Source organism: Ooceraea biroi, chromosome 1, assembly GCF_003672135.1.
Source record: "Ooceraea biroi isolate clonal line C1 chromosome 1, Obir_v5.4, whole genome shotgun sequence".
NCBI classification, from domain to species: domain Eukaryota; kingdom Metazoa; phylum Arthropoda; class Insecta; order Hymenoptera; family Formicidae; genus Ooceraea; species Ooceraea biroi.
The window spans coordinates 1,914,932-1,928,560 of NC_039506.1; the positions used below are offsets into that span (position 1 = coordinate 1,914,932).

The 13,629-nt window shown below is 44.5% G+C and overlaps 2 protein-coding genes across 7 annotated transcripts; one reads left to right on the forward strand and one right to left on the reverse strand.

Moving 5' to 3' along the window:
* Positions 1-75: 75 nt before the first annotated feature.
* On the forward strand, positions 76-3,967 carry LOC105280288. 4 transcript variants are annotated; one of them, XM_011340708.3, is made up of 7 exons: positions 76-376; positions 645-814; positions 888-1,097; positions 1,186-1,562; positions 1,646-2,005; positions 2,133-2,891; positions 2,988-3,967. In XM_011340708.3, the coding sequence occupies exons 1-7, from the start codon at positions 198-200 to the stop codon at positions 3,732-3,734; spliced, it is 2,802 nt and encodes a 933-aa protein (XP_011339010.1). In that variant the 5' UTR covers positions 76-197; the 3' UTR covers positions 3,735-3,967. The 4 variants fall into 4 exon arrangements, with proteins under 4 accessions (XP_011339010.1, XP_011339012.1, XP_011339013.1 ...); XM_011340710.3 differs by having other exon boundaries at positions 888-965; XM_011340711.3 differs by having other exon boundaries at positions 888-965; positions 1,489-1,562.
* A 108-nt stretch (positions 3,968-4,075) lies between these two features.
* LOC105280287 (U6 snRNA-associated Sm-like protein LSm1) lies at positions 4,076-5,650 on the reverse strand. 3 transcript variants are annotated; one of them, XM_011340707.3, is made up of 3 exons: positions 5,276-5,650; positions 4,862-5,046; positions 4,076-4,713 (listed from the first exon to the last, which is right to left on the reverse strand). In XM_011340707.3, exons 2-3 carry the CDS (start codon positions 5,036-5,038, stop codon positions 4,531-4,533), a joined length of 360 nt encoding a protein of 119 aa, XP_011339009.1. In that variant the 5' UTR covers positions 5,039-5,046; positions 5,276-5,650; the 3' UTR covers positions 4,076-4,530. The 3 variants fall into 3 exon arrangements, with proteins under 3 accessions (XP_011339009.1, XP_011339008.1, XP_026831026.1); XM_011340706.3 differs by having other exon boundaries at positions 5,321-5,649; XM_026975225.1 differs by having other exon boundaries at positions 4,862-5,072; positions 5,276-5,304.
* Between the last annotated feature and the right edge of the window lie 7,979 nt (positions 5,651-13,629).

The window sequence follows — 13,629 nt, forward strand, 5'->3', positions numbered from 1 at the left end:
GATGGCGGTACAACTCTGTTTCGTGTCGCACGCTCATCTAACCAATCAGAACAGTCGTCAAAAGTATCAATACAGAAAATCAACTAGATATTTATAACTAGGATCGATATCAAGAGTTTTTAGTTTCGCCTCTCGCTTCCGCTTGGTGCGCTAACATCATTAAAGAATGACGTTTGATCTCTTATTACAAACATTTCATGCCGTTTACTGGAGCCGCGTTTAAATTGCCGTACGCGCCACTCTGTTCAACGATGGCAGATTTTAACGATGGAGTGGACGGAAAACTGGCGTTTAGGATGCGGAAAGTTAATTCGGAACAATTTCACACGCTCGTGAGAATGCACCTGTCCTTCGAATTGGATCTTAATACGGAGGAGTGAGTAAAATATCTCTTGTCGGTGATATTGGTATCTCGATCGTCCGTCCTTCTCGCACGAATGTTACGTCGTTGACATTCGTATTTTGATGCTTAAAATTTACATTTTGCCTCTAAGTTCTTACCATTTTACCGTTTTGTCGGTTTTACCGATAACGTTCGACTTCCTAGCCGCATCCAACGTACAGCGTACATAAATTACAAAACCGTCAAACTACGTAATTAAACATGTGCATGTTGACATTTCGATTAATCCTTTTTTTTTTAGCAGTGACAGTACTATTGAAAAAGCGAGATTAAAAAAGTGGGGTCTTTTGAGCTTTGCCAAAAAGTCCAAGTCTTCAGGTAGTTTAGAGAAGGGTGCAGAAGGTGTTACCTTAACTGAGGATGGTATCAATCACGTAACGCAGTTGATAGATTATTTATCCATAGAAGAAAGTAAGTAAAACTGTCAATTGATGAAGAATGTGACAAAGTTGAACAAGTTTTCCCTTTCTCTCATGTGACACAGATATCACACAGGAAGGAATATTTCGACGTACTGGAAAATTGACGAGGCAGCAGGACTTGAAGACAGCCATGTCCCAGGGTGTGTCTCTAAATCTCGATGATGGTCGATTTAGTGTGCATGATTGTGCCTCTGTGTTGAAAGGATTCTTGTCAGAGCTATCGGAACCGCTCCTGACGGATTTGCATTATCCAGCACATTGCCAGATAGCTGGTAATAATAAACAGAAGCATGGAAACAGATTCTGCATGTACGCATGCTTGTACGACATATTCGCTATGGTCGTGTAAATTATTTGCAGAGTTATGCAGCTTGGATGCGAAGATGCACGACACAAGATTATTGAGTTCTTTGCAACTGCTCCTCCTGCTTTTGCCACCTCCTAACAGAATCTTGCTGAAGGCCATTCTTACCCTGCTGAACAAAACGGCGAGCTACGAGCACAGTAACAAAATGAACAGCGACACGCTGGCCACTCTCTTCACGCCGCACCTACTGTGTCCACGAAAACTCTCACCCGAAGCACTGCACATCAATTCCCAGAATCTATCGTGTCTGGTTGCATTCATGATCAGGAAGGGCACGGAATTATTTGAGATTCCAGCAAAATTGGCTACGGATATAAGAGCGTACTGGGTGGAGCAGGAAAGGAAATTGTTGAGTCCGAAGAAAACCGACGTAAGTCTCGAATTTAATTTGTGAGATACCAGATATATTCCGTCCTTTGTTTTCTCTGTGCAATAAAAGACTTGCAATTGCAGCTGAACGAATCTGTGCCGGATACGACCGGTACGGCCCACACTGTATTCAGTTTCGTCGATCGTAACTTGACGGCAAAGGCAAACTCTACGCAGGATACACAGGCAGCTCTGGCTCAGCTGTACGCGCACATACAGGCTATGCCGGAATCGGCCAAGAAACGGCGACTCGTGAAACAGTTCAATAAGGAGAACGGTCAGGGTACACCTCGGCACGTGAAAAATTGCAAAACCAAAAGTCTCGGCGATTCCATCAAGAAGCACATCTTCCAAAAGAAGATCTTGGGTCACAAGAAGTTTGTCGACATCAATATTGGATGTAACATCACCAGATCGAACAGCGAAGAGAATATATTGTCAACGGTAGGGATTCTTTGTGTCTTTATCTTGCCTATCTGATATTTTCTGTTACGTGTTTGTCATGTGCCTTTAACAACACAGCACGTTTACCGCTTTCATCTAATATTTGTCTTTGCATGTCAATGTACAGAAACTAGAGGAGTCGTTGCTCCCAACGAGAGCGCTTCTCAGCAAGTCAAACGACGAACTTAGCACGGAAAACTGTGATACGATCTCCAATAACGATCTCCTGTGCACCAAACACATGAGCAATAGTGTAGATAGCCTTAAGAACGAGACCCCGACGAGCTGTAGTACAGTGAAGAGGAAACTCCGTACACAGTCGAAGAGAGAGAAGTTTGACGAGCGCAGTCTGCAACGTGACGCGAAACAGAGCTTAGGTTCGATGGAACTCAGTTCGAACGCAAGTTTGCGAGACGTTGACGTGGTGACTGCTTGCAACGACAGTCAGTGCGATTCCGGTAAACTGATGCGGCAACTCAGCGAGCCGCTCGACGTATACTCCGCTCACGATACGATCGACGGTGATGATTCGTTGACGAAGGATAGCGAATTAGTCCGGCAAAACTCGGAGCCTACGCTCGCACTCGTCGCGATGCCAAACGTACAAACCTCTTCCTCGAAGGCCTCAGACACGTTGAACGTAAAACCATCCGAGACCGCCTCGAACGTCGAGTCGCATGCCGAAGCCGCGTGTGCGCACAATATGCAGTCGCCGATAGTAAAAAATAGATTTATAAACGTGTACTCCGTTCATACATCGACGCCATCGAGCTTGCTGCGACGAAGCTTGGCTACTAATGACTATATCCTAACTCCTATTACTAACAACGATAAAAGCATGAGTCCGATCACCCAGAGCGCGACGAAAATGACTAAAGCTATGCAGGTATGAATCTGAAAGGGTACAATTATGTTATCGATACGTAGATACGAAAAAACTTTCTTCGTTAAGACCATCATTAATATTCCCGATTTGTAACAGGAAACGATGATGACTCCACGCTCCCGGAAGCCAGTTATGATAGTCTCAACGTCGAATCTTTGCAATCTCGTCACCGGCAACGATTGCAATCAGCATAACACGCCGAACAACTTTTGTGGGTCCAATTTAGACATGGTCGGTGCAATAAGTTGCGCTTCCATCTTGGAAGAATCTCAGACGTACAACAGTACAGGAAACGCACTGCCTCACGCAAAGGATGCTGAGAATAAAGAGAACAATAAGTTAAACACGCTCGAGAAACACAACTGTATCTCTTCGTTCGTCACTAATTGTTGCGCTTGTACGCAACAAAGTTCGGCGTCGATAACGAGCACGTTCAGGGAGTACTTGTTGTCGCGAAGCGTTTTAACAGCCAGTCCCGTTGATCTCAGTTTCACGTCGCGAACAGGAGACTTCGAGCAATCGGAGTCTGATTTGAACATCTTGAACGACGATACGCTGTCCGACAGCTTACTATGCTGTTTAGACGGTAACCAACCCGAGTCTGACACTTCCGGCATAGCGTCTGGCAGCACGAATAGCGCGAATAATTCCACCGAAAAAACGGAGGAATCCTCCTCTTCGAGAAAACGAGGGACTAGTCTGCAACGAAACGATTCTAAGAGATCCGCCAGAGAGAGCGCAATTAATGCCTCGAGAGACGAGGAGCTCAAGCAGAAGCCGCAAAATGAATCGATTCTAAACCCGTCAGAGATGAAGGACAGCTTCCAGGAGACATCATTTTAATTTCGTTCGAGATTCGTTAGTTGTTAACATTAACGTAGCGTTGAGTTTAAATAAGTTTCTATATCTTCGATACTTTAAAAGAAAAGAACTGCCACATTAATTTAAGAGTGCACATCGATATGGCCCTGGACAGTCTTGTTGCAAGTATAAACTTTCTTGATTTTCCGCTACTAGTTCGATCGCTTATATTCCACTTGTAGAGACTGAAACTTTATTATACGGATATAATGAAAGACGTTTCAAAGAATTAAATTTCTTTTCCATGTCTTCGTCTTGATGAGAATGTAGACGTTATACACTCTGCGAGAAGATGCAATTAAGTATTTTTCTAATATATATATATTTTTCTAATTTATTTTGTACCTTCAAAATTGCATAATACATAAGTACACACTTTGATACCAAGTTTAGTGGTTCTTGCGTCCTTTAAACGACTTGACACAGCATACGCAAAGTTTGGTCATATCTTTAGAAATAAAATTTGACAATATGACAAGTCATAATACATTTATTTTACAATTATTCTTGTTTCTCGTTTGAAATTAAATATTTCAAGGGTTATTCAAAATTAATATATTACGTTATAAAACCGTGTGCTACTTGATTTATATCTAGGATATATCACCTCAGTTTTGTGTAAATATAAGAGAAAACTGATAAATTGTCAGTAAAGATAAATCCTCTGTAACTCTGATATATCTTACATCAGAAAAACGATACAGCCTTATAAATCATATAGAGCAGTCATATGAATATAACGTAAGTTAATTAGCGTCGATACAAAACAAGCATTTTATCAATACATGTCATCGTGACTTAAATCCGGCATACAACTCGCGGAGAAACCTCGCTGTTTAAAACTAATTTTGTTCATGTGACGTTTCTCATCCTGCTTTAATTCTTGTTCGTGCCTTTGAGCGTCCAAAATGACGTCCACCGATACCTGCTTTAACACTGAATTCTTTTCCTTTTCTAAATCCTACAAGAAAGCATTTGTTTGAGCAATATGTGAACACAATATATCAAAGTATTATAAATCGTTAGTACAAAGCACAGCATATATAAATATTATATTATAGTTTTCCATTATCAAGAACAATATGATCCTTTGTCTGTGAAATGCTTACTATTTCTCCTAAAAGCACAACGTTTTCTCCTCTCACTATAAAAATACCTCTTGGTATATCACCGTATTCTTTATTAACGTGAATTCGTTCAATGGTATCTTGAAGTACAATATTAGCAAACTGATCGACACTTCTTAAAACTCCAATCAGCGTTCTGCCATCCCTCAATAGAACCATTAGCTTTTCTAGACAAAAAGCAAATACACTATGACTGAAATATATATATATATATATATATATAATAGAAATATCTTTTTATTATGCAATAATTATTAAATGAACATTTTGACAATGTTTAGTTTGTCCAATAATTTAGATAATCTGATTTATATTTTTAAATATACGCAAAAAAAGTAAAAAAATAATTAGACACAAGTATAAGATCATATGAGAAAAAATATAATAGGAAAATACCGGTGCGAGCTCATCGATACGTATAAACACTAGATTAATACAAACTGTTGAGTTCCTCGAGCAGCGATGCTGTTCCTGGTGGCAATTCAGTCATTTCACTCATCCTGCTTGATTAAATCAACAATCGAATAAAATTACTAATGATTACGAGTTTTCTCGGAAGCGACAACTCGAGCTCACTTGTCGTTTCAACGAAATCGCACATATAAAACAACGCTATCCTCGTATGATTAGAAATTTCTATTTCATATCTATGATTCAAATAGAAACCTAACGTTTGCGCGTTTACACGAACGCACAAATCCCGAGCACACTACCGACGAGATGACATCGAAGACCGTTGACTCTGATTGCGCGTTCCAAAGATTTACACGTGAATTAAAAGTCTCGTGGGGAAACGTTATAACTAAAATGACAATCAAAATAACATGTGTAGATAACAAAGAAAATGCTATTACCGAGCACATGTAGGTAAACTTTTTAATACTTACCAATGATTCCGCCAGACGTTCATATCACCAACACAGATGATGGCGCTAGCGTTAAGTTTTGGTGGCTGGAATGTAGCGAGATGCATTCGGTAAGCAGGCACAACATCGTCTGTCGATCCCACGTGCGGCCCTGCGTGTTTTTAATTCGAATAAATCCAAGCTGATGAGGAGGCGGCCTTTTAACATTCCACTGATAACACGGCTCGAGTTTGGACGGTCGAGACGGTTTCTCCTGGCTGCCGTAAGTACCGCCCGGCGTGTGTTCCGCCGATTTAGCTCGAGATCTTATGCCCGACAGTCCTTGTCAAAAATTATCCTAGATGTGTAAATTAATAAATCGTGTAAATAAATATGTATAATAAGGATGAGATCTCGTCTATCTCGATTAAAATTAAAAAATGTTCACGTGAAATGTGAACTTCAACTGTAAACTGTAATTTTCGAACGAAGCTAACAAAGCATATTGCAATGCTAAGGTTGCATCGCAGTTTACATAGATTGCAAATTATCATTTTGTTGCTCGAACATAGCCGAAAGAATTCATGTTGTGTAGATGAATCTTTCTTATGCGCATTCGGTAACGATTAAAACAAGATAAATGTTCAATAATATCTCAACGGAAAATGGGAGAGAAAGATAAAAGTATACATGAACGGTGCGGCGAGGGACGAAGCGAACATGGTCCCAGGATCCGACGCGGTCCGCGATGCACCTGGGTCCCCTCGAGGACTAACCAGGACTTTGCTTTATGTGGACACTTTATGCCCCCGATTGCGAGCGACACCGGAACGCTCTCAACTTTCCGCGGCACCGATCAGAATCGTTTCCCGATCGCAAAACAACGAGAGAGAGAGGAGAGCGATTTAATTTAGGGCCCAAGGAGCCGCGCGGCGTGTTCCCCTTCTCACGGGTCCGCCTAGTTGGCGGCACGTTTTAATAATCGTGCACAACGACGACGACGACGAGCTTTCTCGTAAACCAGATTCGTCGCCTCGGCACGCGGCAAATCTTATCTTGGACCCGGATGTTGCGCGGTATTCATCGTGCGCGCATTAATCCTCGATCACGACGATCCAGGATCTTCGTCAGAAAGCTCATCATACACTTTGAGTTCGCTCCCAATTTTCTCTACTTTTAATAATTCCAGTAATAATTTTGATAATAGTTGTATCGAATAATGAACAAAAGTCTGATTCTATTGCGAAAACGAGTCATCAAATCCGACATCGGACTTCCTTGAAAGTGTATAGTGTGCAACGTAACATGAGCGATGCCACATTTATATTTAATATCTTTAAAATGTTTTAAAACATATTTTTTTAAACATATTTAGAATTTTTTAAACACATTTTTTAAAACACTCTCTTTCATATTTATTCCATGCGTGTATTGCACGTCACGATAGACGCGTGCTCTTTGCTCAACGTACGTTTAAGGATTGCGATGAACATCGAGGGATCGAGCACCCCTTAAAAAATTTGGGTAGAACCGCACACTGTGCCGGATACCGCGTGGATTTCGGCGCAGCCGCACGATTGCATTTGCAATTCAAATAAAGCGGTAGGCTTTACGACGGTTTAAAGCCGACGATACTTGAGCGTAGGAATCACGCGGCTCGTCGCTTCCGAAGAGCCGGAAAGCGCGCCGGTCTTAACTCGGCGCGATTCGCGAATTCGTGAATTTGCGATTCGGCTGAGCGAGTTCGTTCGAACGTACGTCGCGTTCTCCACCTTCATTTCTCATCGTCTCGAGAGTAAATCCGATCGATTTCCCGTCTGTTCCCTCGTGTGTAACCGTTAGAACGTCGACGGATTCTCACAAGCCCGCGTACGAAATAGACGGCGGCCACCACGCTGTGCCCTTCTCGTCGAGGACTCCCCGAGCGATAGGCACAACGTCGCAGCGTTCTGTGTAAAATCGACCGCGAGGGTCGCGGAGTCACGACCGGAGTCGTGCCAGATAGGAGTCGAAAACGATTTAATGCCCGGCAAATGGCAGTCTTGGGAAATTGGCACCGCAAATACAGCGAAACGACGACGAGATTGTCGGCGCAGGGAGAAGGGAAGGGACGGCGCGGGGGAGGGAAGGGGGCAGGCGGCGACTGAGAACGGACGCTGCTACACCAGGGGGAGAGTGGAGCCCGCGTCGCGATCGTTTCGTCTTTAAACGCTTCGTAAAAAAGAGCTGGACACGATTCACGCTTGATTATAGGCTCCGGCGCATGGGTCAAGAGTCGAAGCGAAATCGATTATCGATATGATGACTCGATGGGAGCGACCAAGTTGAGAGATTACAGGTAACGACTAATAACGGCTCGATCTATCCCTTTCCCGTTCGCCGTCCCTTCGAGACGTAACAACGAGACGATCTAAAGGGCTTGAGCTGTGCGAATGATCGATGATTTCCTCTCGTTGCCGCTTTGAGATCGCGACATGCTCGTTTGCAGTTTCCCTTGATCGTTCCGTTATCATTTTATCAGCTACGTTTGTCAGCCACCCGAAATTCGGGTGTCCGTTGAAGATAAGGGTTGAAAAGCGATGTAATCTCAGCGAGAAGATCAGTTTACGATTTCATAGATACACGATGTGCAGCTGAACACGCGTTTATTCGCCAATTGTCGCGTTTGCGACACGTTCCTCCCGTGTCTGCCGGCGCCGAGAATCACGCGCTTCTCGCCGAAATCGCGATCGGCGGGCAATCTGCGGAATGAACTGCTCGTGTGCATCGGCCGTTTCGCGGCCGTGCCACCGATCAATCGATTCGCGATACCGCATCGACGACGAAGGATACCAAAGGCGCGACGCGACAACGCGCTCTCGTCCTTCCCCGCGCTTTTCCTTTCTCAATCCTATGCTTCAAGATGGCCGCTGACGGCTTGAACGCGCACGAGTGGAGGCCGGGGAGCAAAAAAGGACAAGCGTAATAACATAGTATCGTTAATGGCCGGGCAATTTCAACGTGTACGAGTGCCCTCCCTTTCTCTCCTTCTCTCCCTCCTTCATCCCACCCGCCCCGTCCTCCTTCTCCTTTCCTCTCGCTCTCTCAGTCTCTCCCTCTGCCTTTTCTTCCTCTCCCTCACTCTTCTCCTTCCCGCAAAGTTTCTCGCTTCTCCCCTATTCCCTTTTTCTCTTCTGCCCCTTCTTAACCGCGTCGCGCCAACACCCCGCGCACCCTTTTGCATCGCTGCGCGGCTTCACGCGGTGTTCCAAATACGCGAGTCTTACCAAAAGTGGACCGATTTCGCGAATTTTCAACGCACGCTCGAGTCAGGCTCGTTGATCCACCGCTCCTTTTAACACCGGGATGGTCGCGTTAGGGGGGGCAAAGAACCAATGTTCAGACACTTTACTTTACGTAACGTCACTCGTCAGGATGGATCTAGGAGTCTGGATGTGACGCGCATAGACCCCTTCGCGAAGAACGCTCGCTGCTCATTTCTCAAGCCACGAGGAACAGTTGCTTTCAGATATTATAATAAATCGGATTAAAAATTGACGTACTTTATCTGTCCCGTGTTTAAAATTCCAGCGTTGTGCCAGGTTTTTTTTCAGAATATTCCTCGATCGACCATCGTCGATATAAACGTCACTTGCAGCTACGGTTGTTACGAATCCCTCATACGTCGCTTTATCAAACGCGTATCCACTTTTATAGCCCGGCTGAATTATTCCCAGCGGCGTTGAATATTTATTTTACATTTAGAGAGATGTCATTGTGATTCGGCGTACGAAGGCCGGACATTGAGCCTCGTTAAAAAAAGGGGAGAGAGACAGAGAGTAAAATTCCGATCGCACTCTTATAAATGTATAATGAAAAGGACGCGTAACGTACACGTCGTGTCGCATCGAGCATTTCAAAAAATACAATCGGTGTCCATCGCCAAGAACGACTGGCCGCGCAAATGCGAGAACATCGGTCGGCCTCAATTATTCAGGTAATTCGCCGAACATCGGCGGCCCAATGACTGTCGGCTAAATTTCTTTTTGTCACTCGGTGATGTCGCGTTTTCGCGTGTTCTCCCTTCGCATCGAGAGAGCGCGGTTATCGACGTCGCTGCGCTCGATGCATTTACGAGACCTCGAATATTTCACCGCGCAAGCTGAAAACGCAATTAACCGCTTCGCGCATTACCATTGCGAATCCGTTCCTGTTTTTTCCATTAGTCATTGTTTATCAGTGTTTATTGGATTTTTTATTAGCTCTATTTAATGCCAAGTTAGTTTTCACTGACGACAAATGATGGAATAAGATTTTTCCAAAGTACTTGACGTCTTTTGACAGACCTTTTCAAATTTATCTGCGTTACACATGGATATATTATATATTATTATGCGACACTTGGATCATTAAGAGAGTATTACTATACCGTTATATATTATAAAAAAATTGTTAATACAATTGTGGAGAAAATATGACACAGAAAATCTTATTAATTTCCAAGACTATATTTCTCCCAAGGCCTGATTCAGACGACTCCAAAGTTACGTTTTCTCAGATCTCAATTTGAAAAAACTTTTGCAGTCCTTCAATGGATATCTCTTCAATCCACATTGCAGTGCCAGGATTTAGGACATAGGAAAGGGATTTAAAATGCGCGCAGGGTTCTGCCGTGCGCTCGCACGTTCCTGCAGCCAGGCAATAGGTGCACGTCGCTTAACACAACAGTCGGGTTGTTGGCCATCCCCGTGCGGTGTGAGTATCCGCGTATGTGTGCGTGCGTTGGCGGCGCGCACTCACAGACGCTCGGCCACGGTGCATCGCGCCGGCACGGTCGTGCTATACTTGGGCGCGATGCCGAGATTAAACCGTGCACCGGCGCGATTACGATCCGGCAGTATCCGATTGGCCGCCGCTTCGTCGAACGGCAGAGGCGGAGCGAGCGTAATGAGTTTCTAGCTTAGTACTCTCTCCCGCTCCGCGCCGTTTCGCGGTGCGTTTCCACTCGCGTCCATTCGCCTCCACTCGCCTCCACTCGCCTCCACTCGCTTCCACTCGCGCGTTCTCTCGTTCCTTTCGTCTCGCTTATTCTTACGCGCTCACCCTGCCCACGCACCCTCTCGCACACACCCGCGCGCACGCCACAACCATCTCGCTCCGAAACGCCGGGAAACTTTGCGCATCTCTTTCTTCCTTCCCGCTGCGCTGTAACGCGTTGCGGTGCATCTCGTTTGCACTGACGAGTCGTGATGTCGTTGCAAAAATATATCATCGAGAGATCATTCAATTTTGTGGCAAAACTGGCCTTGCAAATTGTACATTTGCGCAACTTTTTAGACAAATATTTTCGATTGCCGCATGACAGAAAGGAAACATCAGTGATAACTATCGGAGCTGGTGTTTCGTATATCAAGATCAAAGTGAGATATCGATGGCGAAACACCAAACATTATTTTGGTACCATCGGTGTTTCGAAATACCAGCGTTCTGAATTCGAAATCCGCCCTGTTGATTTACGTCGACGCGAAACTCGAACCACGCATCGCGATTTATTTGTCGGAATCGCGTAGCGATCTCCAACTGCGTTGACAATAAAATTGATTCGCACACGGAGGAAATGTAAAGTATTTCTTTCTTTTTAATTGTGCAATAAATCGAATGAAAACCAGCGTACTGACGACGACGTGGATCGAAAATGCATCATTTGTAATCGCTTGCACTGTACACGTAAATAGCAAAAGAGAGAACTTTTGCTGCAATGTGGAATATGTAAGCGGGAAAATAACGAGCTGGATAGGCATAATTCAACGAGCAAAGTGAGCATGTAAGAGTACAATATTTAAAAGTACAGGCAGCTGCACTCCCCACATTCATCGCGATCAGTTATTTTCTTGGCTGATTGTGGTGAACGTAATAATACGTTTTTATCGTGCCCAGTGCACGATTTCAAGCAGCCTCCTAACGAATTACGCGGAATAACACGGCATTAATTAAGGCCGATTGCGATCGCACGATACGATATTACATGGGATGGGGCATCGGTTGCCACTGCACGGGCAATTTGCGAATCCATACGCGAGTGCGCCCAGTGTATGCCATCAGTTTCTTCATATGCGATGTAATCGTGCTAGTTGCGCGCACCTATTAAATTCTCTGGATTTGTTTGTTCGCTTTTCGATGGCCGGCGCGCGCTGGCGCTTCATCCGGAATGACCGCGGTGCCGTTCCATCGAACGAGATTGAATCGGAGCCGGGGCTCCTGATGAGATCCGCATGGAAGAAAAAGGATTAACATCTCGTTTCTCAAATGCTAAGGATATCGCGCACGGAAATTGCGAGATACTCTTTTTTTTAAACGACTGGCAGAAGAGCGATATGTATCCAATCACCTTTATTTGATTCTACGATCTTTTATGTTTCTTCTAAAGTAAAAGATGAACTGTCTCTTTCATTTATTCATTGTGCAGTGGATATTGGAGCTATCGTTAAAGCTCCCACATTGAGAAATTCATCGAGGAATTAAAATCTCCTTACCGGATGCTCGGGAATTATTTTACGTCGCGAGACGACGTCTGACTCGGGTCGGTTCTTTGCGCGCGACTCCTGAAAATCGATGTCGACACGACGAATTCGTGAAACATTTAAAAGTTCTCGTTGGTGCGCCTCCATTGTTGGCCTAATACGAATGAGCTGGTATCCTTGTCGACTTTGCATTCTTCATGAGAATCGCGCTCCGCCTAAAACGAACGTGTCAAACACCCGACGTTTGTGGTAAAAATATCCACGTCTCTCACAATAATCGTAACGCAAAGTTTCTTCCTTTTTGTGTACAATGCCTGCTCTTGCACAAAGACGAGATAGAAATTTTTAGAAAAAATCATTTTTACATCGTCAGAACTTGATTGAATTTCACTAAAGATCTCAACCGACCGGAGAATCTCGTAATTACGAGGGTGGCGCAAAAGGATGAAGAAGACATCCCTCCGCCAGAGTTAAATATCCATTTACGGTAATGCGACCGATTTCGTTGGGTTAATCATTATTCGGGCGACGCAAGCGATATGCATTAAAGTTGATTTCTTTCCTCGCGGAATAGCCTCAAACCTCTCCTTCTCTCGGTCTCTCTCTCTCTTTCTCCGATGGTGGCATCGCATCCAATCTCGGACGACCGCGATCTCCCGATGCTCGGACTCTCAGCCAGGAGAAAAGAAACGTTAGGGGTGTAATCGCGTTAGGTGCTCGGCTCGCCATGTTGCTTTCTGGTCACGTATCGCCGTAAAACAAAGGAACATTGAGCGAGACCTCACGCAGGATACGCCCCTTAATATTTAATCCCTCATTATTGGGCCGAGGCCGAGCTTTTGAGACAATTGGCAGTTTTACTAGCCAATAAGGTATCGCGAGTACCGAGCCGACCGGCGGAAACATTACGATCACGCGTGCTGATCACACCAATTCCCTGCAAGCCTAATGCACGAAACGTATGACCTTACGAGACATGTCGATCCTTGCACTCGCAAAGCAGTTAGTGAAAGCTTATAGGATAATGTTGGTCGGCTGAGCAAATAATATTCCGAACAAAATAATTGTTTGTTTGTCAGGCAATTTAAGTGATCGAGTTTATTACAAGGATACACATACGTATCGGTAACTTGAAACGGACTTATTTGAGAATTAAATTGGCTCAGATCTTTTCTGCGTAAATGTCAGTGGTGTAGACACGTGTAACTGCGTTGTCCTCGTACCGCGGTTACTACGGCACTGTTCTTGACCCAAGAGACCTGCCGTAATGAAATTAGAGTTCTCGTTGACTGTGAGGCAAGGTCCAACGCCGTGAGCAGCACAGCTGCTGAAATATCACTGCTTTTGCAAAAGGTGGAACAGCCACTCGAGCGGTTGGGGAAAGGGGATATCCAGCATGGGTAGA